The sequence below is a fragment of the Armigeres subalbatus genome, chromosome 2, assembly GCF_024139115.2.
Source record: "Armigeres subalbatus isolate Guangzhou_Male chromosome 2, GZ_Asu_2, whole genome shotgun sequence".
Taxonomy (NCBI): domain Eukaryota; kingdom Metazoa; phylum Arthropoda; class Insecta; order Diptera; family Culicidae; genus Armigeres; species Armigeres subalbatus.
This window is the reverse complement of record NC_085140.1, coordinates 224,143,054-224,168,970: the sequence shown is the minus strand read 5'-3', so window position 1 is coordinate 224,168,970 and position 25,917 is coordinate 224,143,054. Positions and strand designations below refer to the sequence as shown.

General features: G+C 38.2%; 1 protein-coding gene across 5 annotated transcripts in view; it reads right to left on the bottom strand.

Annotated features, from left to right (window-relative positions):
* The window catches only part of LOC134211757 (longitudinals lacking protein, isoforms A/B/D/L), a 217,595-nt gene that overhangs the window by 38,555 nt on the left and 153,123 nt on the right, over positions 1 to 25,917 (bottom strand). The window contains exon 7 of one of the 5 annotated variants that reach the window (XM_062688966.1): positions 19,302 to 19,752. The exons of 3 other annotated variants lie outside the window; for them this stretch is intronic. In XM_062688966.1, coding sequence (XP_062544950.1) covers positions 19,472 to 19,752 — 281 coding nt within the window. In that variant the 3' untranslated portion in view covers positions 19,302 to 19,471. Of the gene's footprint in view, positions 1 to 19,301; positions 19,753 to 20,415; positions 20,672 to 25,917 lie in introns of those variants that run through there. One more of the 5 variants, XM_062688964.1, reaches the window with a different exon arrangement.

The window sequence follows — 25,917 nt, the reverse complement described above, 5'->3', positions numbered from 1 at the left end:
CTTCCGGAGGAATTCCAGAAGGAACTTCCGGAGGAATTCCGAAGGAACTTTCGGAGGAATTCGAAGGAACTTCCGGAGGAATTCCTGAAGGAACTTCGGAGGAATTTGAAGGAACTTCCGGAGGAATTCTGAAGGAACTTCCGGAGGAATTCGAAGGAACTTCCGGAGGAATTCCCGAAGGAACTTCCGGAGGAATTCGAAGGAACTTCGGAAGAAATCCCGAAGGAACTTTCGGAGGAATTCCCGAAGGAACTTCGGAGGAATTTGAAGGAACTTCCGGAGGAATTCGAAGGAACTTCCGGAGGAATTTGAAGGAACTTCCGGAGGAATTCCCGAAGGAGCTTCGGAGGAATTCGATGGAACTTCGAAGGAATTCCTAGAGGATCTTCCGAGGGAATTGCTGGAGGAACTTCCGAAGGAAGGAACTTTCGAAGGAATTCTTGGAGGATCTTCCGAAGGAATTGCTGAAGGAACTTCCGAAGAAATTGCTGAAGGAACTTCCGAAGGAATTGCTGGAGAAACTTTCGAAGAAAATGCTGGAGGAACTTCCGAAGGAATTCCTGAAGGAACTTCCGAAGGAATTTCTGCAGTAGCTTCCGGAAGAATTTCTGGAGGATCTTCCGAAAGAATTTCTGGAGAAACTTCTGAAGGAATTCCTGGAAGAACTTCCGAAGAAATTTCTGCAGTAACTTCCGAAGGAACTCCTGGAGAAACTTCCGAAGGAACTTCTGGAGAAACTTCCGAAGGCATTTTTGCAGTAACTTCCGGAAGAATTTCTGGAGGATCTTCCGAAAAATTTCTGGAAAACTTTCGAAGGAATTCCTGGAGAAACTTCCGAAGGAATTTCTGGAGAAACTTCCGAAGGCATTTCTGCAGTAACTTCCGGAAGAATTTCTGGAGGATCTTCCGAAAAATTCCTGGAAAAACTTTCGAAGGAATTCCTGGAGAAACTTCCGAAGGAATTTCTGGAGAAACTTCCGAAGGCATTTCTGCAGTAACTTCCGTAAGAATTTCTGGAGGATCTTCCGAAGGAATTCCTGGAGAAACTTCCGAAGGAATTCCTGGAGAAACTTCCGAAGAAATTTCTGGAGAAACATCCGAAGGAATTTCTGCAGTTCCGGAAGAATTTCTGGAGAATCTTCCGAAAGAATTTCTGGAGGAACTTCTGAAGGAATTCCTGGAAGGACTTCCGAAGGAATTTCTGCAGTAACTTCCGAAGGAAATCCGGGAGAAACTTCCGAAGGAATTTCTGGAGAAACTTCCGAAGGCATTTCTTCAGTAACTTCCGGAAGAATTACTGGAGGAACTTCCGAAGGAATTCCTGGAGAAACTTCCGAAGGAATTCCTGGAGAAACTTCCGAAGGAATTTCTGCAGTAACTTCCGGAAGAATTTCTGGAGGATCTTCCGAAAGAATTTCTGGAGGAACTTCTGAAGGAATTCCTGGAAAAACTTTCGGAGGAATTTCTGCAGTAACTTCCGAAGGAACTCCTGGAGAAACTTCCGAAGGAACTTTTGGAGAAACTTCCGAAGGTCAGCTATGAGAAAACTCACTCACTTACACGAACCACGCAGATTTAAAATCCCTATCCATCAGCGAACACACGATTGCAAAATGAATGCAACTCAACCCAACAGCGAACCAACAAACGATTCATACGTACTGAGTGCCTCCTCAGCAGGAATAAGGGAAACCAAAGATAGTGCGAAAAGAAATCGAGAGATGAGGATAAACCGATGTGTAGTGAGTTCAGCAGAAAATACTGAGTTTGACTCAGAAGATTGTTTCAATTAAGACTCAATGATTCGTTTTGCGGGCTGAATCTTTCTGCCGAATCCTCACTCACCACTCAATTGCGATTTCATTCGTTTACGAACCGAATGTAAACAAATACTCGGCTATGCATCATTTGCTATCTGTGGGAAAGATTCGTTTGATGAATTTTGTCTGTTTGTTTTTGGCACGATTCGTTACTAACTGAAGCCAAACGGTAGACAATCCAAATCGAAAATATTGGAAGGGTTCGTGTACGTTTGTCTAATTTGCGATTGTTTGTAGAGGTGAGTGAAAGATTAACGCTAAATGAACCGATTTTTCCCATACATGCCGAAGGCATTTTTGCAGTAACTTCCGGAAGAATTTCTGGAGGATCTTCCGAAAAATTCCTGGAAAAACTTTCGAAGGAATTCCTGGAGAAACTTCCGAAGGCATTTCTGCAGTAACTTCCGGAAGAATTTCTGGAGGATCTTCCGAAGGAATTCCTGGAGAAACTTCCGAAGGAATTCCTGGAGAAACTTCCGAAGAAATTTCTGGAGAAACATCCGAAGGAATTTCTGCAGTAACTTCCGGAAGAATTTCTGGAGAATCTTCCGAAAGAATTTCTGGAGGAACTTCTGAAGGAATTCCTGGAAGGACTTCCGAAGGAATTTCTGCAGTAACTTCCGAAGGAAATCCAGGAGAAACTTCCGAAGGAATTTCTTCAGTAACTTCCGGAAGAATTACTGAAGGAACTTCCGAAGGAATTCCTGGAGAAACTTCCCAAGGAATTTCTGGAGAAACTTCCGAAGGAATTCTTGGAGATACTTCTGAAGGAATTCCTGGAGAAACTTCCGAAGGAATTCTTAGAGGAAATTCCGAAGGAATTCCTGGAGGAACTTCCGAAGGAATTCCTGGAGGATTTTCCAAAGAAATTCCTGGAGAAACTTCCGAAGGAATTCCTGGAGAAACTTCCGAAGGAAATCTTGGAGAAACTTCTGAAGGAATTCCTGGAGAAACTCCCGAAGGAATTTCTGGATAAACTACCGAAGGAACTTCTGCAGTAACTTCCGGAAGAATTTATGGAGGATCTACCGAAAGAATTTCCGGAGGAACTTCTGAAGGAATTCCTGGAAGAACTTCCGAAGGAATTTCTGCAGTAACTTCCGAAAGAATTTCTGGAGGATCTTGCCAAAGAATTTCTGGATAAACTTGCGGAGAAATTCCTGAAGAAACTTTCGAAGAAATTCCTGGAGGAACTTCTGAAGGAATTCCTGGAGAAACTTCCGAAGGAATTCCTGGAGGAACTTTCGAATTTCTGGAGGAACTTCCGAAGGAACTCCATGAGGAACTTCCGGAGGAATTACTGGAGGAATTTCTGGAGGAATTCCAGGAGGAACTTTCGGAGGAATTCCTGGAGTAACTTCCGGAGGAATTCCTGGAGGAACTTCCGAAGGAACTCCTGGAGGAACTTTCGAAGGAACTTCTGGAGGAACTTCCGAAGGAACTCCTGGAGGAACTTCCGAAGGAACTCCTGGAGGAATTTTTGTAGAAACTTCCGGAGGAATTCCAGGAGGAATTACTGAAGGAACTTCCGGAAGAATTACTGGAGGAACTTCCGGAAGAATTACTGGAGGAACTTCCGAAGTAATTCCTGATGGAGATTCAGGAGGAATTCCTGGAGGAACTTCTGGAGGATTTCCTGGAGGAATTCTCGGAGGAACTTCCGGAGTATCTTCTGGAGGAACTTCTGGAGGAATACCTGGAGGGACTTCCGTAGGAATTTGTCTTGTTTATCTTATTTGTCCTATTTGTCTTATTTGCTTTATTTGTCCTATTTGCTTATTTGTTCTATTTGTCTTATTTGTTTTATTTATTTTCGAATGTTTATCTCATCATATTCCTATACACCCAGGTTTTTTTTTACACGGTTTGGTTTTGGTCGTTTAAGACCTTCAGGGTCAATGAATCAATGAGTTAACCCCACCAAAAAATTCACAAAAAATCAAAGAAAATTCAGGGGGTATTTGAAAAGCTGTAAAAGTTCAGGTTAACCGAGAAATTAATGAATTCCAACCGCGTAAAAAAAAACCTGGGTGTATTTGATTCCAATTTATATATTTGGTATCCTCGTGTTCACAAATAGGATTACGCTTTTTTCTAGTGTCACGCTAGATACAAAGTTGACGGACTTTCTACCGCTCTCATCGCTCCTTTCCTGCCGTGCGCCACAAGAAAATATGCTGTTGGCTGCTCTCCCGAAATGGTAACTTTTGTATGGAATTTAAAAAACTTGGTTGAAGTAAAAAGAGCTTCCTTCAAAATTTATTGCGGTGACATATACTTTTTATTACATCAAAATGATCGTTGGAAAAATTCAAAACTTTTGTCAGTTGGGTTTTGCGAAATTCGGTTCCTTTGTGCCTCAAATCATCGGAGAGAGGTACTGAGAAGCGAAAATTTCAGTTGTACAATAGTTCAGTATTTAGAGCTTAATTCAAATTTGGGAAATAGTAGGTCCATGAAATTTTGTAGGAACATTCCTTGATAAATTTCAAAGAGATTGTCAGTTGGGATAAGCGAAATTCGTTTCCAATTCCGAGTTATAGACATTTCAGTACGAAAATAGCGCTCTACCGCGAGAGAGCTTCCCTCAGACCTTAATATCGCTCATATCTAGCTCACCGGTCACATGAAGGCGTAACTGTAAGCAATGGGTTTTCTCCATCATCTCTTTACGAACTAGTTGAATCTATTTTATCAAGTTTTCAAATTTTAAGCAATTGTTATGTTTTGCGATAAAAATGCTAAAAACGAAGAATGGGAGAACTGGGGGTAGAACGTCCACGTTAAGGAAAATGCCGTTTTTATCAATGAAAACCACCAGTTCAGCATGTTTTCACCAGCCAAAACTGAAGAACAGCTTATCTACTACTGACTACCGATGACAGTTATCTAATTTAGCATTTTATTGTACAGAAATTTGATTTTTTAAAAGCACCCGCAAACAAATGATTTTGAAACCATGCGGGGTGTGATGCGCCAGTGGATGGGTTAACGCGCATGTGCTCATCGTACTGATTTTCATTTTAATTGCCTACGTTAAGGCATCCAATGGCAATATTTTCCATTGCTTTATCGTATAGACTATTGAAAATAATCACAATGAGAATATTATTCATTATAGAGAAGTCTTATTCAAGGGTGACGCGTTTTGACCCCTATAGGCGTGCTACCCGCACTTCCATTAGGCTCCCTTGATTCTCCAGCTCCAGAAATTATTTCTTAAGGAAGTGTAAGTAGGAACAGTGGTTTTAAGCTGATTCAATGCTGATTGAATAAATAATAGAAGTAACAGACTGAAAAAAACAACACCATTTTGATTGAATGATGAAAATTCAAGGGAAATAATGAATCTTAATATTTATTTAGACTCCGTAAATTTTTTGGCAAATTGTCTTAGATTCAAAGTGACATAGCATGCTTAGATTACCAGAAATTTTGTAGCAAACTCTGATTTCCAATGAATTTTTGCGGCGAATGATCAATCCTTTAATATTTTCAAATTATTTCCAGAGCGGAGCGTGTAGTTTTCTGCTGTTGCAGTCTTGTAAAAATAAGTTTATTTCTGCATCTGACGGTTTCGGTAATTTATTTTTCCTTTTTCAAGGATTAGATGTACAAATAAAAAATCTTCCAATCCTTGAAAAAGGTAAAATAAATTTTTGAAACCTTCGGATGCTGAATTTAATTCGTTTTTGCCGCTTTACAAAACTACAACAGCCGAGAACTACATGTTTTTCAGAGCTTTGGGAGTATTTTTTACTAACCCGAACGTGTGATCTTCAGCTTTCTGACATGGTCCCAAAAGATGCATGGCCTTTCTAAAAGGATTGTCAAGGCATCCCCAGAGATTTCAAGGAGAGGCAACTAAAATTTAAATGTGAAAGAACTTATAATTCTTTAAGATGGATTTATTGCTAAGTTCCTTCAAAACGTACCAAAGTTTTTCTAAGACATCTCTAGATTTTTTTAAGTCAGCAGCGCTGGGCCTTAATGAACATTATTTGTAATGTTCAAGTCGTCAATGGATCTGTTCAAATAGCTGTAGGCCAGTTTGTGAACAGTATACATGAAATAAAAAAATAGCTGGTGGAATTAAATGGAGAGTACTTAATTCGTCTTAGACGGTTTAGTATACATGAGTTGGGTCGAGTGTTGAGCGAGAACGATAACTTTTTTTTTGTGTTTTGACTGTACAATAGAAAAAAAAGTTAGCCCTCCTAGAGTTTTTGCTTAGTTACGCCAATGCTTAAAATAGAGAAAATATATAAAGGGGCTATAGCCCCCCCCTAGGCATTGGGGGTAGTTACGCCAATGGGATTAACGTACGGATTACGAGAAAAATCCAACTTCGATAGTCCCCCATTTCAGTTTTCAACTTGACTAGCGATAAATATTCTCGAAAACAGCGTATATTTAAGTTTGCCCTTGAACTGTATGAGCCACATGTAGCGAAGAAGTATTCTTCATACGACGCATTGAAACAGTTTTCTCTAGAAGCCACCTCGCCATGAAAATATTTGGTGCTGCAACATCTGTTCTCATCTTGATTGTTTCATTCAACCAAGCCCCGATGAATTAAATGAAAACCAAAACTATGAGCTTTAGGATATGCTATTATAAAACCTTTATAAAACTGGCATACATATATCTTCCAAGCATTGCAATTGTTACTTGGGTATCGATCCCATGTAGTCAGCGTGTTTGAACTCCACAAAACCACCGACTAATGTTCGGTTTTGCACGTGTTTCTTTCGACATTGACAGGAAACTAATTTATAAGATTCACATTTTTTTTCTTTGTACTTACACTGATACAGCACGTATTTCATGCGTCTGCGCCACATTTCACTTTCTAGTATAAACACATATGACTTTCCTATCGTACGAACTAGCTTATTCGGCCTTAATCGTTTGATGTGATCAGCTTCCGCTTAAATAGATCTATATGTTCAGTGCAGGTTGGAACTATTGATGAGGCGTTATTCAACAAGTTCAATTCGATTTGATATGGCTTGGTACCAAGAAGACATCTCTTGGTGACTGAATCGCTCTTCCGGAAGATATGTGCAACATTATAATCTGGAGCAGCCATTATGTCATGCGCGTGAACAACGAGGTCACAACCCAGTAAAGGGGTGGTTCAATAGCGACGTCACAGATTTTAGGGGGGAGGGGGTCTAAAGTTTTGTGACAGTACATATACTAGGTATATGAAAAAGCGTAACAAAGGGGAGAGGGGAGGTCTAGAAATCTAAAAAAGTAGTGGATATCTTATTTGAATCGCCCCACACCATCCGTCTCAACAACCCAATATAAGAAATGTGATTTTACCTAAAGTTTAAGTAAATACACCAAAATTTCTCTGAAAAAACTTATTTTGGAATTTCTCAAATATTTACCCAGATTTTCCTTCACAAATCCTCCATGAATTATTTATACAATTCTTCCAGGAATTCCGCTGCAAATTTCATTAGAAATTCATTCGGACATTCGATTTGGAAGTCCTTCAGAATTTCTAGAGGCATTTCCTAAAGAGTTATTGATCTCTTGAAGCAATGTTTGATGAAATTTCCAATGGAATTCCTGAAATAACTTTAGAAGCAATCCTTGAAGAAATTTTCGAGTTGGATTTTCACAAAGAAAGTTTCAAAGAATGGAATTTTCGAATGGATTACTAGAAATATTTTCGGAAGAAGACATGGAGAAATTTATGAAGGTACTTCTGGATGAATTTTCGCTGGAATTCCTGCAAGAATTCGTGAAGGAACTTCCAAAAGAATTTCTTAAGATTCTTTCTAAGAAAAAACAGATTATTCCACCTAGCGGTGATAGTGCCTTTCTCGACCTTCGTAAAATGTGTGGCTCCAATATTCATCCCACGAGAAACAAAGCAACGAAAAGGATTTTGATATGTTTCTTATGTTTGTGATTTTTTTTCAGCAGTAAGCACATGCGTGCTCACATGTTAACAAGAAGGAGCGCCGAAATTGGTGCCGTATTTCTTTGTTTCGCGATGAGATGATATATGTGCAGTGAGATGGAAAACGGAACAGTTCCCCTATGTTAAGGATATGTTAAATGATGTTTGTTTAACTGGAATTTCAACTACGCAAAAAGAAAAAGAAAATGTCATTCACATCGTTCGAATATCGCAACCTGGAAATTGCAGTATATACTTCCCGAATCTCGCCCCTTTCTTTGGATCACGGTTGGATCAAACAATAAAAAAAATTGATTTAGTTTTGATCTGTCATATCTTTCATTCCAGCCGTTGATATCAAACTCGGAGAAAGAAAACTACATAACGATAGCAGTTCAATGCGGAGGAAGCCAACTTTAGGTTTAAGAGGTTGAGCTCAAATTTGGGTCTTTGAAAAAATCCTAAAACTATACAATATTATGGATAAGCTAATATTATCTTCCAAACTTAGACGTACATGATCATTATATAATAATTAGAGGCGAATGTCTAGATCAGATAGTTCCGTTAGGAAAGATCCATTAATTACGTAACGCAAAAATTGGGCATTTTCAACCCCCACCCCCCCCTATGTCACTTAGTGTATGAAACATCTGAAAATTTTGTATGGACCGTCACACTTCGCTCAACCCCCTCCCCCTCCAAGCGTTACGTATTTTGTGGACGCTCCCTTAGGATACGGCAAGCAAGAAGAATGTTATATACAGTGAACTCTCCCTAACTCGTAACTCGATATTTTCCCTTACTCGATGAAATTCAAAGTCCCTTGATTCAAGCATACTGCGTTCCCTCCATAAGTCGATATCTCCCTTGCTCGATATTCTCTAAGTCGAAGTAATTTTCCAATGCATTTTTACTTCGCGAACTCGATGTTGTCTGAAAGAGTTACATGTACGATATAATATAAGAAGTTAGAAGTGAAAAGTGATAAGTGAAAGTGATAAGCGAAAAAGTGAGAATGAGAAGTGGGAAGTGAGAAATAAGAAGTTATAAGTGAGAAATGAGAAGTGAGATGTGAAAAGTGAGAAATGAGGAGTGAGAAGTGCGAAGTAAGAAGTGATTAGTGACGATTGAAAAATGAAAAGTGAGAAGTTAGAAGTGAGAAACTCGAAGTGAGGAGAGAAAAGTGAGAAGTGAAAAGTAGTAAGGAAAAAGTTAGAAGTTAGAAGTGAAAAGTGGTAAGTGAGAAATGAGAAGTCAGAAGTGAGATATAAAAATGTATAAGTTAGAAGTGAGAAGTGAAAAGGGAAAAATGAGAAGTACGAAGCGAGAAGTTGGATGTGTGAAGTGAGAAATGAATAGTGAGAAGTGAAAAGTTTATAGTGAGATAGTTGAAGTAATTAGAAGAAGTGAAAAATGGGAAGTGAGAAATGAGGAGTGAGAAGTGAAAATTTTATGTTTGAAGTAGAAGTAATAAGTGAGAAATGAGAAGTCAGAAGTGAGATATAAGAAGGTAGAAATGAGAAGTGAAAAAAAATGAAAATTGAGAAGTATGGAGTGAGAAGTGAGATGTGTGAAGTGAGAAGTGATAAATGGATAGTGAGAAGTGAGAAGTTAACAGTGAGCAGTGAGAAATTCGAGATAAGAAGTGAGTAGTGGTAAATAAATAGTGGAAGTGAGAAGTGAGAAGTATGAAGTGCAACATTTGTAGTAAAAAGTAATACTGAAACGAAGTGAGAAATGCGTAGTGAATGAATAGTGGGGAGAGGGAAATGAGAAGAGAGAAGTAAGAAGTAAGTAATGGGAAATGAGGTGTGAGAAGGGAGCAGTAATAAGTGAAAACTGAGAGCCTACACAGAAAAAAAATCCGTGGTAAAAATTACTATTTTGTAGACTACGCTTTGTTTTTAAAACAACCATGAAATTTCAGTACAATCAACCATGGTTTCAGAGAAATTCATCACTGTTTCCAGCCTATTGACATCCTATTGTTTAGCCCATCGCCAAATCGTAGCCAGGATGTCCCGGGCTATAATTTTTTTTCATACTGCGTTTCAATGATGACAGCGGACTATGTCTATTGATGATGATGACACCGCGCTTGTCACCGGCTCGACTGTTTCAGTTCATGTGACAACATTCCGCAAGGGCCACAGTTTATTTTTACTGTGCACGTGGTAAAATCAAACAGGTTATCTGCTGAAAGTTGTCGGTGCATATTCTTGAAATAACCCTCGGAATGGTAGTTTCGACCGCAAGATTTTTTTGCGTGTAGGAACGAGAAATGAGAAACGATTTTTTTTCTGTTTCCTTCTTTTTCATCATCTTCCTTATTGTGTCTTCCTTCTTCTTTATGTCTAATGTCCCTCCACTCACTTCTCACAACTCAAGATCTCATTTCTCACTACCCAATTATCATCTCTCATTGCTCACCCCTTGCTTCTGTTTATCTAACTACTCATACCACACTATCCTCACTTTGCAACTATCACTTCTCACTTCTCACTCCTCACTTCTCATATCTCACTTCCCACTACTCACATGTTACTGCACAGATCACACTACTTAATACTCACTTCCGCTTCTCAGTACTCACTTCTCACAGCTCATTTCTCACTTCCCAGTTCTCGCTGTTCACTATTCACTCTGAACATCTCACTTCTCAATTCACTTTATAAGGAAACAAATTTAAACTATTCGGCTAAATGGCCTTCCGCCAAATATAAATATATTATGTATCTCGATACCTCCCTAACTCGATGGTCCCTTCAATATCGAGTAAGGGAGAGTTCACTGTAGAAGTGAATTTGGAAGCGAGCGGAGGGCAATATTTATGATGATATAAATCTCACGACCTTCCATCTGCCAAACTCCCGTATGGAAAGGGAGGGAAGTGTATCAGTGTGGAAGCATCCGATTGTTCGTTTTCGGAGAGACATTTATTTGCACAAGAAAGGCAAAAAAAGAATTTTTGCCATAATTTCTAAGGTGATAGTCCAATGTGGTGTTGTGAGTAAATTGATTGAGGGCAAGTGCATTAAAAGTGAGCTAGACTTTTTTACGCGCTTTTTTATAACATAAAGCAATTTGACCATAATTTTTGAGCTCATAATCCGATCTGACAAATTTTCAATAGGAATGGGGCAGGGTTCCGCGTCGAATGCAACTTATTGCGCGTAAATCGATGGAGGGTTAGTGCGTTAAAAGCGAGCTAGACTTTTCACGCGCTTTTTATACAAAAATAAGTATTTAGGTCATAGTTTCGGAACTTATGGTCCGATCTGGCCAATTTGTTGCGATTGTTACGAGTAATTCGGTTGTGGGTATGTGCATTGAAAGTGTGCCAAACTTTTTTTGAATTTTTGAAAGAATGCTTGAAGGAATGTCTTAACAATTCTTCGAGGGAATTCATGTAGGTATTTTCGAAGGAGTCCCTTAAGGTATTGTTTTGAAAAACAAATGTCTGGAAGATTTTCATAGTTTTTCCAAGAAATTTATGGAAGAACTTTCAAAAGCAAATCTCCAAGGATTTCATGAAATTCCCGAGAATATACGAAGACGTTTCTGGAGAGACATTTCGAAGACTTCTTAGAGGTTTTTATATAATTAACTAAACAATTTCAAGACGTTTATAGTCTTACAAAATTTTAATACCAAATCTTCAAAGGTTCAGAATTAATGTGGAAGTCGCCTAAAATGAATACACTGGAGTCGGCTTTTACGCGGGGGATACGTTCCGCGTAAATCAACCGCGTAAAAAACGACTTCATCGAAAACCTTTTTTTTTTTTTTGCGTGTTTCCGACTTTTTTTTTAAACCGTTTTAAAAAAAACTTTTGGAAAAATCCGCTTAAAAACAAATAAATCTCGAAAACCGCCTAAAACACATCTTAATCGAAAATCGTTTATTTTCTCGATTTTCACACGAAACTGTTGATCTACTTCAAATGTAGTGCATGCTCCTTGTGGAACATAGAATAGAACGTGTACACTAGGGTGGTTCAAAAAATCGATTTTGCTCCACACCGCTTATCTGATTCTGTTTTATGTTTGCATGGAAATTAGTATGGGGAAATTAAATTGTTCATTGTACTGATTACCTCATTCATATTAACGGGGTTCACTTTGTCATAGAACAAATACTAAGTTCTAAACATAATTCGGCGTTCCAGCAATCCAAAGCAAAATATAAATAAATTTGTTAATTCAACAGACAGACTGCTTTTTTAAATTTCCATTGATTTTTAATCTCATTCGCCCAGTGATGCCAAGCTGACATCTGTGCTCTACAGCGTCTTTATTTCCATTTCCATTCATGCTTATTTGTACATATACTTATTACGCTGTCCCAATTCGGTTGTCTATCAATAGTAGTCCATTGTGTAATGCCAGTTCGGTTGTTGTTGATCAATAGAGGTAATAAACTATAGAGGAAGATTGTCGCTAACATCTTTTGCTGGCGAGGATAAGGCACTAAATGTCAATGAAAGAAAAATAAGTACGTTTTGACAGAAACTCAACATGTTTGAACAAAGGGAACCGCAGCGACAATCGTCTTCTATAGTTTATTACCTATATTCGTTGTTCGGATCTGTAGATGAATATACATCTGAGGACTCCTCAATGAGGAGAGTTATATGTCGCAGCTACTGGTTGATGATCTAGCGTTGGACAGTCGTCGCCTGTACGGCGAACGAGTAGCCTACGGGACTCCCCAGACGGTCTACTTTATGTAGTGCAAATTACATCCAACATCCAGAGTGCTTGTTTTGTCGTGTTTCTGCTCAGTATGCAGATAATTCGCGCGGGCCGATTTTGTTGTTCTGTGCGGTCGAAATGAAAACCAATCAATGCCTGTTTTGTCGTGTTTCTCCTCAGTTAGCAGATATAGGGTAGGACGCAGAACATTCGAGAAATCCGAGTTTGTGGTTCTCATTTAAACGTTCGGTGAATAAGTGTGCGATTGAACGTGTTTTGTGTATGATGCGAAACATTGGCAAATGGCAAGAACCTAGTTACTTTGTTCTGCTTCGGAATGGCGTCGAGCATCGTTCTAGATTGATAGACACTAGACTGGCCCAGATTACTATGGGGAGAAAAAAAATTTGTCGAATTCCACGGGGCACCCCCCAGAATTGTGTCTTTGGGTGAGAAAATCAATCTCTGAAAGATTCAGCTCAATCGCTTGTTGCATAAGCTAGCGCATTTGATTTGAAGTTTGTATGGGGATTTCAGCCAAAATGTATAGGAAAATACATCTCCGTCACTCATTCGATCTGGAAATTGGTTCTGATTGCTCGATTGACCTCAGAATTGCAAAAACGGCAGTTGGTATGCTACAGAACTATTTCACAGAACATTGCATGATGATTAAATGAACTTTTATATAATTTTCGGCTGAATTATTAGGAGCTGATTTGTGTATTTTTGGGTTTTTTGATCGAATCGCATCAGCTGAAACCCATATAAAAGTTTATTTAATCATCATACAATGTTCTGTGAAATTGTTCTGTAGCATACTAACTGCCGTTTTTGCAATTCTGAGGTCAATCGAGCAATCATAACCAATTTCCAGATCGAATGAGTGACGGAGGTGTATTTTCCTATACATTTTGGCTGAAATCCCCATACAAACTTCAAATCAAATGCGCCAGCTTATGCAACAAGCGATTGAGCTGAAATTTTCAGAGATTGATTTTCTCACCCAAAGACACAATCCTGGGGGGTGCCCCGTGGAATTAGACAACTTTTTGTTTCCTGGGCCAGTCTAATAGACACCCATACTACGTGGTTTTATTGCTGAGATCCTTACGAAATAGACATTATTTTCAATATTGGCCAGTCATCTTGGATTCCAAAATGTCGTCGAATGCCGATTATCGAATTATATTCATCGATCTCGATTGATAGACACCCATAATGCCGTCCCAACCATATCTGTCCCAAGTGGTTTTTTTTTTATCATTTTCGTTTTATGCACCAAGCATTCAAAATTAAGGTACATTTTAGTGTGGTAAAATAAATACATCTAGTTTGTTCGACAACTTAGCGAAAAAAATCGAGCCAATTTGTCTTATTGTAGAATTTTCTCTTTAAGAAAGGACACAGACCGGAGTGCGCCAATTACCGAGGAATAACCCTTCTTAATTCGCAATACATAATTATACCCCGCAGAACAGATTCAACAGATTGAGACCGCTTGAGGAGTTCTTTCTTCGGCGAATACCAGGCAGATTTTCGTGAGAGCCGATCAACGACAGATCAAATCAAATGTTTATCCTGGGACAAATCCTTGATAAATTCCGGGAGTACAACTAGCAGACACATCATTTGTTTATTGATTTCAAGGCAGCATACGATTCAGTGAAACGAAATGAATTCAATACCAAATTTTCAAAACGACTTATCTGCTTTTGTAAACAAAGATTCAAACGTCGATATAACGAATCTGATAGCACTCCCACGCAAACCAACAACATCAATTGGTTGTCTTATTGCAATGTCTCAATATTAGAAATTATATGAAGTTCATTGATACTATACCACGGAGGCAACTTCAGAATCATTCTAAAAAATTTATTTTGAATCCTCTGAAGTGCCTTCTTTCTGATAATGCAGCAACTAGTCCATTTTGACACAGCATACAACATGGCTGGTCTAAAAATTTGTTAGTAAATCAAAAATTTGTTCTTAAGACAAAGTTTTGGTTTTCTGTTAATAAGTTTATATAGATACTTAATATATTTGTTACATATGGCTTGAATGCCTTCAATGTGATTTTCAAAAGAAAAGTTAATTTTTGATCTAGCAGAAGTCCTAAATATTTCGCTTCGCTAGACCAATTAATTGAAACCCCAATCAAGTGCAAGGGTTGCGGATGAAATATTGACATCATTTGTTAACTTATATAGATTAAAGCAGGGCGATGCACTCTCGAATCTACTGTTCAATATAGCGCTTGAGGGAGCGATTAGGAGAGCTGGAGTGCAAAGAAGCGGGATTGATTGCCGTGCCGCGTAAGAAGCTTTTGTGTCTTTTAAGAGGGAGACAGCGAGGATTGAACTCACGATCAATACCAACAAAACGAAGTACACCCAGGTTTTTTTTACACGGTTTGGTTTTGGCTGTTTAAGACCGTCAGCGTCAATAAAGCAATGAGTTAACCCCACGAAAAAATTCACAAGAGATCAAAGAAAAATCAGGCGGTATTTGAAAAGCTGTAAAAGTTCAGGTTAACTGAGTAATTAATGAATTCCAAACGTGTAAAAAAAACCTGGGTGTATATGATCGCCGGAAACCGCGAGGTGAAAAGGCGTATTGCAGCTGCGAATAGAGCTTATTACGGACTTCGTCCTGTAATCTGCAAACGAAGACAAAATCCGCGCTGTATACTACTATGATTCTTCCGGTGGCTTTCTCCTGGCAGCCCACATGTTTCACATAGGTTACTGCAACTCGTTTGTGACCATATTTAGTCACAATCAAGCGGCTGCAACCATTTTTGTCTGACTTGTGCTCCTAGGGACGGTCATAAAACATGGACGTTAGAGAGGCTGATCGGAGAGATTTTTCCGTAGCGTAGGGTGCTGCGGACAGTACTCGGCGGTAAACAGGAGAACGGCATCTGGCGGCGTCGCATAAATCACGAGTTATACCAGGTATATAAAGGGTTGGATATTGTTAAGCTTATACAACACGGCAGACTATGGTGGACTGGAAACCTTATTGGTATGCCGGAAGAACATCAAGCGAAGATAATATTCAGTAGAGAACCCGGAAGAATACACAGGCTTCGTGGAAGGCCGCATACACGATGGCTTTTTGCAGTTGAAGAGGACCTGAGGACGCTTAATATTCGGGGCGACTAAAAGCGATTGGCCCAGGATCGAGTCCAGTGGCGAAGGATACTCCACTCGACGTAGGTTGATCAAGAAAACGACAAACCAGACTACACGCCCGGGCGCGCTCCTTACCAATAAAAAAAATAATCCTTGCTTAAGAAATTAGAGCAGTAGGGTGAATCCGGGTGAGGTGCCACACCTTTTAAAAAATCGATATTTCTTCGAAACAATCCGTTAAATTGAAACTCTAATTAATGTTTTTGATAGTTCAAGGATCTAACAACATAGTGATGAGGTTGTTAGCAAAACGGATAAAAAATCAAACTGTACTATTTACATTACAAAAAAAGTAAAATCCGGTTGAGTGCCGCACGTGGGAAATGTTAAAGAAATGAGATTATAAATGTTTTTTTTCGATGAAGATATTTTCCAAAAAAAACAATCATTTATATTTGTATTTCAACACAAATATTAAACAAATTCATCGCGTGAACAATTTCTTATTGCTACTGTGTAACAATACACAGTCAAGGATATTAGTCATTAATAGGCTTTTATTTTATTGGTTTTCCACCAATCAATTATAAACAAATCTTAAAAAATTGCACATATTACCTTTCTTTAAATCAACGATTTTTTTTCAACTTGTCTAACATTCTAAAAAGACCTTATATTCTTCGAAGCAATGTTTTTTTCATTCCTGGTTTTCTTTCGTAGGGTATCTGCTCTTTTATTAGAATAACATGTAGGAGGAAGTGGTCGGTAGCCGGCACTGGTCGGTTGTCGGCACCCCGTCGTAACTTTTGACAGAAAACATATGTGGTCATTCTGCACGATATGTGGTCTGGTCTGGTTTGTTTCGTTTTACAGAGAAAATACTTTTTTGTCAAGTGAAAACCCACTCTAAAGTTTTTTTGGTCATTTGCTTAGTGTTATTAACCGTACTAAAACGATCGAAATGGTGAGCGCATTACGTATTTGCAAAGCAAATTTACTCTATTTTGTGAAAAAAAAATATTTTGAGCTTTTCAGTGGAATGTCTTCACTTGTCATAAGACGAGTTTGTACAATCCCATTGATTTCCACCACTTAATTGTATCTTGACAGATACGTATTTCGATCTCAACAGGCCGTCTTCAGTGTCTCGTACTTGACACTGAAGACGGCCTTACTGTTGAGGTCGAAATACGTATCTGTCAAGATACAATTAAGTGGTGGAATTCAATGGGATTGTACAAACTCGTCTTATGACAAGTCTATTTTGTGATTCAATATTGAATGCCAAATTGTGACCGCTACAATTTCATTTTTCAAAAGGGTAACTTATTTCGGTTGTCGGCACCCCGGTGATTATCAAGGGAGATCATCAGTTTATTGCCTAATTCCAGGTTATAAGCCAAGTTGTTAGCAAAACTAACAATTTTTAAAATATTGATGAAATATGAATAATGTACTTGAATGTAACAAATTTCATTACTATTGACACAATAAACCTTGATCTTTCCAGCCATAACGCTTTTTAGGGTGCCGACAACCGACCACCTTTTTCGAAATGACATAAAATCAACGCCTAACAAAATTATTAATAAAAATTCTCCAATAGATGAAATAAAACAAATCTCTCCACCAGTTATTAGCCATTGGACGAAAGTAATGGACCAAAAACAAAAAGGTGCCGATAACGCACCACCTTCCCCTACCATATTAATAACAATCTAAAACGAAGGATCATTTCAGAATCAGTGTAAGAAGATCCTCTTTGCGAAACTTTATAATCAGAAACTTTGGGTGCGTCATATCACCCTGATTTCTTTGCGGCGTCTTTATACTAAGGACACACCTGTGGTACTTGTACCATTGTACAAGAGAACAAGAAAATTATTCCAAGAGTATCTTTAATAAAGACAATAATTGGTATGGTATTCATTTCAAGATTCTTGTACCATGGTACTTGTACCACCAGTGTGTCATTAGTATTACCGATTGTAAGGGGTAGACGCCACATCACTAAATGTTTTTACTCAAAACGTAAACTGCTTACAAATATAACCTACAAGCTTTTTATAGGATTCACATAATAAAATAAACATTGACATAATAAAATAAACAAGTGTATATCCATCATATTTTTTTACTGTCAAGAATGAGCAGTTACTACTTAAGTTAAGCTACGTTTAGACAAGGCAAGTGGATTGAGCAAGTCGCTTGAATCGAACGCGAACTGAACGTGTAAACACCTTAATTCAATTCACTTGAACGAAAAGAAAGTTGAACATGTTCAACTTTTGGCAAGTCAATTGAATTCAACTGAGTTGTTCAATTCACTTGCCCTGTCAAAACGTAGCATTATTGTTTTCAATTGTGCCAATAAATCAAGTCTGTTCTACCAGAATCCCTGGAGGAACACCCAACTTACTTCTGGTGGAGCCTTCGGGAAAAAAAATCCGGAAGAACTTTCGACAGAAATCCTGGAGCAACTTCTAGAGGAAACGGTGGAGAAATTTCTGTAGGAAATTCCGGAGGAATTCTTGCAGGAACTTCCGGAGAAATTCTTGGAGAAACTTCCGGAAGTATTCCTGGAGAAATTTCCAGAGGAACTTTCGGAGAAATTCCAGGAGGAACTTCCGGAGGAATTCCAGGAGGAACTTCCGGAGGAATTCCAGGAGGAACTGCCAGAGGTATTCTAGGAGGAACTTCCAGAGGAATATCTGGAGAAACTTCCAAAGGAATTCCTGGAGGAACTTCCGGAGGAACTGCGTGACGCCGCTACGCCTCCGTCGCTGGCTTAAAATGATATATCACGCCGCCGTCGGTAAAATTTCAATAGGTCTAATTTATATTTGCTTGTATTTAGTATAAATTGGACTTATTCCGCAAGTAGAGTAACGTGATATTGCTTGAATGAAGTGAGAGTATATGACTACTACGCTCCCATATGAATAACATTGCCGACTCACGTGAGAATAGATCACGTTACTCTACTCATACACGGAACCGCCAATAAACTCACTTTTGGGTTCCTTTCATTCAAATCCGCGTGGAAGTAGCCAACAGTAAATAAAATGTAAAAAAAGGAACTTTGCCTTCACTTCGTTCCATTTTAGCTCACCACTAGTCATGTTCACTCTACTGGAACTATAGTGGAAAACTCAAATTTAGCTTCTTTTACGAAACATCACACGTTGGGTAGATGCTGATCTGTTGATTTCCAATATCATTCATGAGAGATAGTGAGAAAACTACCTACTAATGAGTTAAAAAATTGAATTTGTAATTATTGTTGAGTACTTTAAACTTGTTTTTAGATACTTTTTTTCTGTGTAGAATAAGCCCAATTGTCATCGATTACAGAATTCAAGTGGGGGTATTGTTCTCATTTCCATTTCACTGTAAATATATTCATTTCATCGCGAAATAAAGAAATACAGCACCTATCTCGTCGCTTCTTTTTGTTAACATGCGTGCGCATTGCTGAAAAAAATCACAAAAATAAGAAACAAATCTTTTTTTTTTCATTGCTTTGATTTTTATGGGATGAACATAGAAGCTGTAAGATGAATGCCAGGAGCAGTAACCCTACTTTTAAACTGCGTTCAATTGAAACTGCTACATCTAAACTTCCGTGAAAATGGTCATTTTCTATTGACCCTTGACTCGGTTTAGTAGAATACCAGCACCGGTCATGTGAGCCTTGATGAAAATGTTATAAAGGTGGTCCGCATTTTTAATAAAAGATTCGCATTATGCATATTTATTTGTTTATCACTTTGACTAATACTTTTTGTTAAAATGCATTTCAATTACTACATATTTTTCACTCAGATTTCATGAAGCCTCCACGCACAGGCGAATACAAAGGTAATTACGGTTAAAAATAAAATTTAACATTTCCTACAATGTTGAATTCATTAAATTAAGAGCTGGAAGTGTGTCGATAAAATTATGAAACTCCATCAATCCATCCCGTCGGTGCCGTTCCATATGTTTAGGTAGATTTCTACGTTGCGTTACAATTTTCGGGCATAGTGGGCATTGAGCACCTTTTCCACATTCTTTCATATGCCCTCGGAGTGCGCTTAGTTTTTTATACTTGACTCCGCACTGTGGGCATACGTATCGAGTTAATCCGTCATCCATTACTACCAACTTGGGTTCCATAATTTCGATATAATCTAGAAATATGGCAAACATACATGGAATCAATTAAATTTATATGGAATAATTATTTATGTCTAAGGCGTGTTCTTGCATATAAGAAAAAAAATGAATAGAAGAAAAATACTAAATACGCACCTATTAATACTATCTGTAAGAACACCTTCCAAATAAGAATAAGAAGTATAAAACAGGAGGATAGATTTCTTATACAATTCAACAATAGCATTAAGATCTAACATAATACATAATAATCAAAGAATAACGTTTATATCAATTAACCCTCTAAAACCTTTTTTTGTTCTCACTCATAACCATTATTTTGATTTCTAAAATCGATAAGAGCACGTAAAACTGTTAATTTGCAATTTTGTCAGTTTTACATTTTGAATTTCATGAATATTGTTTGATCTCCATCCATCGGAATAATTTCATATGTTAAGTAATAATTTTCGCCAAATAAAAGATTGGAAATTCCCATTCAATGTTGAAATGTTTAAGGTTTTGAGATTTTTTTTTCCGTGTAACAAGTTAGTGAAACATTTTAGAGTGTATCATTCTAATGTGGGCTTGGGCATTAGAGGGTTAAAGCAAGAAATAAAACATTTTTACGCTACTCACTAAACGCTACCTAATAATTTTACAGAATCACCTCCACCATAAAATAAAACACTGTGATATATTGCTTGAAAATTTATTGTAACCGATTTTTTTTTATTTTCATAATGATCTATTGTATTTGATTACAATTTGGAATGCATGGTTGTTCGTCAAATACCTTAGGTTCAACTTAATAATTTTTTATGCACCTTTTGCATGTGTCTGTTCAATATAAAAGAGTAGGAAAATTTTTTATTGCAAAACAGACACTGAAAACGCCGATTATCGATACATTCATTACGCAAGTGTCGAATCAAAGAGTACTTAATTTTATACCTGAAATAAAAATAATTTTTGTTACTATGTATATGAATATATGTTATAAAAATGTTATCTAACGTGAATCGATATCTTCAGTCCCCCTAAAACATATGTTACACACAATTTAGGGTCTATTCACAAATTACATAACGCAAAAAATGACCATTTTCAGCACCCACCCACCGCCATGTGACGTTATTTTGTATGTAATGGTTCTGAAATTTGTATGTATGTCAGAGCGTTAGACAGGTACCCTCTCACCCCCTAAAGCGTTATGTAATTTGTGAATGGGCCCCTAGAGTGCATTAAGAATATGTCGTATGTGCAAAAGAGAGGCTCTCTTTGTTCACGCTCTCTTTCGCTAAAAGATAGACTGGTTTTGTATGTTTTGTATGTCACGCTCTTTTATATTTAAGAGAGCGTGAGAGTAAATCGTCGATTTCCCCTCTTGGGAAAAAATGTTGCAAAATGCAGTTTTTTTGAAAACTAAAGCGAAAGCAACCAAATGAAGCATCCACCGGATATAGTTATGTCTTCGCTATTGGATGATGTAGTTTTGAAACAAAAATACTTCCTTTCTCCAGCTGGAGATTACTGTTTCTCCTCGGTGGGTGGTTTTATTACTGGGGGGTGGTACGAGCACGTGGCTGTCTTTCTCATCAATGACTGGATGATGGTAATTTGAACATAAAGATTTCGGACGAACACTCCAGTTCGTTCGAATCGTGTCGGGAACTAAGACAAGGTGATAGACTTTTGTGCCTGTTGTTCAACGTTACATTAGAAGATGTCATGCGGAGAGCCGGGTGTGACAGCCAGATACGATTTTCAACAGATCCAGTCAGTTTATTTGTTTCGCGGATGACATGGAAATTGTTGGTCGAACATTTGCAAAGCTGTACACCCGCCTGAAACGTGAAATAACAAAAGTTGGACTGGTGGTGAATGCATCGAGGACAAAGTACAGGCTGGTGGGCGGAACAGTGCGCAACAAGGGCGGGCCCTATAGTGTTACGATAGACGAGGATACTTTCGAGGTGGTTAGCCGTGAAATACGAAGGCGCATCATCTGTGGAAGTCGGGCCTACTACGGGCAGCAGAAGAAACTGCGGTCAAAAAAGATTTTAAAAAACCCGCACCAAATTTGTCATGTACAAAACGCTTATAACACCGGTACACCTCTACGGACATGAAACTTGGACCATGCTCAAGGCAGACTTTCAAGCACTCGGAGTATTTGAAAGACGAGTGCTTAGGACCAGCTTTGGCGGTATGCAAGAAGGTGTGTGGCGGCGAAGGTAGCTAAAGCCGATAGAAGGTAGCTACCCGAGTAACACACTTACTTATCATATACCAGCATGCAGCGAAATTTTGTATGATTCAACTAATCAAAATTATTGTTGAAGTAATAATCGGCCTATTGTTGGATTAACCAAAACGTGTTGTTAAAACTACAATATTCTCTGTTTGAATCAACAAAATAATTGTAATTTCAACAATATTTCTTTTTAAACTCAACATGCATGAATTCCTATCAGCGTTTATTTGTTTAAGTGTACTTTCGTTGACCGATCCATATTGGCAAAAATAAAACGTTCTTTTAACATTTGAAGAACGACAGATTTGTTTCACCAAGGGTTTTCCAATGGACAACAGGTGAAATATCTAATTTATTTTCTAAGTTCTCCTTAATTATCAATTCTTCTTCCATTGCTAACAGAAGATTTACCAGTATAACGATGGCAGGCAGCAAAGATCGACACCGATAATCATGGAGGACGTGTCTTTTAGGACGGAACCATCCCGAGCAGGAAAAATTGGCTCAATAATACTTAATTCTGTTATTGATACCATACTCAACTCAGTTATGAACTAGCCCTGCATAAGAGGTAAAATACCAAAGGAATAATACCAAAAACTAATATGCACAATACTTAAACCATAACAAACTCAGTTATTAAATTGAATTTCGATACCAAATGCATTACCAAGTATTATTTGTTTTGTATTGAAATACTTAAGCATATTATGCCTCAAGTATTCTGCATATAAGTTTTTGGTATTATTTTTTGGTATTTTACCTCTTATGCAAGACTAAATCATACCAATTTCTGTTTTCGAGGTCGTCGCTCCTGCTCGGAATGTTATTGTCGGCGTAGCACCAAGTTAGAATTCGGAAGTCGGGACTTCCGAACCGAACTTTCTTCCGAAGTTTTATTTGTCAAACTAATTGATGCGTTGTTTAGCGCATCTGTAGGCGAATCCAGCGCACTACTTCCGAAGTTGGGAAAGTTGCCTGTATCTGGAGAAAAATCCAACTTCGGTATAGAAAGCGGTATAAATTCATTCCGGATAGACAAAACAATGTATTTATATAAGCGCGGTGTTCATATTTTGTAAAATTATTTTCAAGGTACATAGAATGAAATAAATTGCTGTATACTGAATGGTCATATTATTGTTTATTTCTTTTGATTGTAAAAAGGTCGTTTTGGTACAACAAGTTATTATTTCAACAATAATTATTGTAAAATTAATCATGTTCGTGTTATAGAATCAAAAACATATTGATGATTGTTCCAACAATAATATTGTTAAAACAACAATCGTGCAGGTCAAACTATGATTGTAGAAACAACAATATTATGGTTTGGTTCAAAATGAAAATATTATTAGCCCTGAGCTAACAATATTTATTGTTGTATTCAAACCAACATATTGTTGATTCTACAATACATTTTTCTGCGTGAGTAAATGTGGCTGCAACCAAGTCCACATTGGAGTTGCTGCAACAAAGTCGATCTGAATTGTGCTACTACGGTAAAGCCTGAAAGGTACGATGGGCAGGGCAAGTTGCAAGAATGCCCTGCAAAGATGGTGTTCGCTTCTAATCCGGTAGGTAAAAGAAAGCGTGGAGCGCAGCGAGCGAGGTTGGCTGGCTAGGTACAGAACGACTTGGCGAGCGTGGGGCGCAATCGAGGATGGAGAGATGTGGCCTCGAACCGTGTATTGTGGCTTAGATGTAAACTAAATCAATTAAATTAATCTGAACATGCTATAGAATCACACATTTTTCACTTTTCATGATATTTACACAACTGATCTAGTAATGTCGTCTTATACCCAGATAATGATATATATTAAGGTGGCTTAAAAGTAATTTTCAATTGTTCTTGATGGTCTGCCCGTATATTTCGCACTATTTGATGCCCTGATGCTTTGAACCAATTTTCAGCCAAATCGGTTAACGTTAACCTGCTTGATTATAGGGCCTCAAAAAAGAATTTATTGGCAGTAACTAACCGAATATAAATATGATACGATTTCGCCCTAATACCGGTTCTAAGCTTCGATGCAGAGTGCAGCTTTGTTCGCCAGTGACAGGCGTACGTAGCCCTTGGTGATTATACAATCAGGCCCGTGGTGAATTTCAAATTCATCATATGGTTTTCTACAAAAGCCCAAATTAGTTGTCGTACAATGCTGAAATTTAAGTCCATTGGTCATCATAAGTAACCAAACCAATATTTTCTCCCTCATGCGCAATATCGGTTTTAACACGGGGGATACGTACTGCGTACAAAAATCCGCTTAAAAAACGACTTTATTCGAAAAGCGATTTTCTGCGGTTATCTCAAGTTTGAAGAAAACGTCAAATCAGAGACTAACCCGCAGGCAAGCTTGCGGCCATTACCGCTCGCGGAAAACTATCCAGTATCCAGCTCCGAGCATTCTGACCAATGTGGCATATAAGAAGGTGTTGATTAAGTTCTTGTTATTTACAACATTGATCAAAATGCTCGAACGGTGGGTGCAGTTGACCTCCACAAACGTCAAATCAGAGACTAATCCGCTGGCAAGCTGGCGGCCATTACCGCTCGCGGAAAACTGGATAAATTTTGTGCTTGTTGAGCACCCACTTTGACTGGACGGACCTGCCTGGTATGTTGACAGTAGCGTCTGGGAGAAAAAAAAACTTTACTTTCAGGGGATATCCGTTTCGAAAAAATAATTATGATTTTTTTTATATATAAGTGTGCTCCACCTTAACCCTCTTCCGCCCATGGTGTTTGTAGAGCACCATCAAATTTTGCACCTTCTAACCTTCACCGAATTGTTTCAACAACAAAAAGTAATATTTAGCACATCTTTATGATTCCATTACAGTACAAATATAATCTATTTTGAGAAGGAATAATTAAACAATTGAAAACAATCAATTAAAAATTGATTTACAATCAAACACTTTTTTTCGTTTTCCACAAATTTAAGCTATGCCACATAACTTGTGTTCTAGCATTTTCTCAAAGATGATTGTTTCCTTTTGAAATTCTTTTAAAAAGTCGTGGGCGGGAAAGGGTTAATGTACTGCCGGTGGACGCATAATTGCCCCGGTTAACGGTTAATACAGTCGTGCACACGTATGCGTGTCCTTCGTAGCTTAGTTGGTTAAAGCACCAGTTTAGCGTACTGAGGGTCGTGGATTCGAGTCCCATCGAAGGGAAAGTGGTTACCTTGTTACCTCCAATAAATTTTTCAAATCAATGTCTTCCACATAATGTACATGTTCACATATGAGTTTTCAGAACATCGTAAAGTAAATCAGAGACAACCCGTAAAGTAAATCAGAGACAAACTATCCAGTTTTCCGCGAGCGGTAATGGCCGTCAGCTTGCCTGCGGGTCAGTCTCTTATTTGACGTTTATGGAGGTCAACTGCACCCACCGCTCCGAGCGTTCTGACCAATGTGGCATATAAGAAGGTGCTGATTCAGTGAATTCAAGCTTTCTTATATACCACATTGATCAAAATGCTCGAATTGTGGGTGCAGTTGACCTCCAGAATCGTCAAATCAGAGACTAACCCGCAGGTAAGCTGGCGGCCATTACCGCTCGCGGAAAACTGGATTGCGAAAAGATTGAAAAATTCGAACCGGAGTCCGACGGTCGACTGTCGGAAAGCTGTTTCGCAAACGTCAAATCACTTGTTGCACGGTAAAAATTTTTGGTTTATTTTTTCGGTGTGAATGTTGATTATTAAAATCAACGGGAATATGCAACTTTAAACGAGTGTTACATGCCGCTATATTTTTGAAACAAGTTTTATGATACTTTGAAGGCATTTTGTCATATATTTATGTTATTTAGAAACATTTTAGATTTCTCGAATATTCTTGATATCAAGAAATATCAACACTTTTCGTACAGTGCATGCCATTTTGAAGTTTCCGACACTCAGTCTGCTTCTTCTTCTTTGCTCCG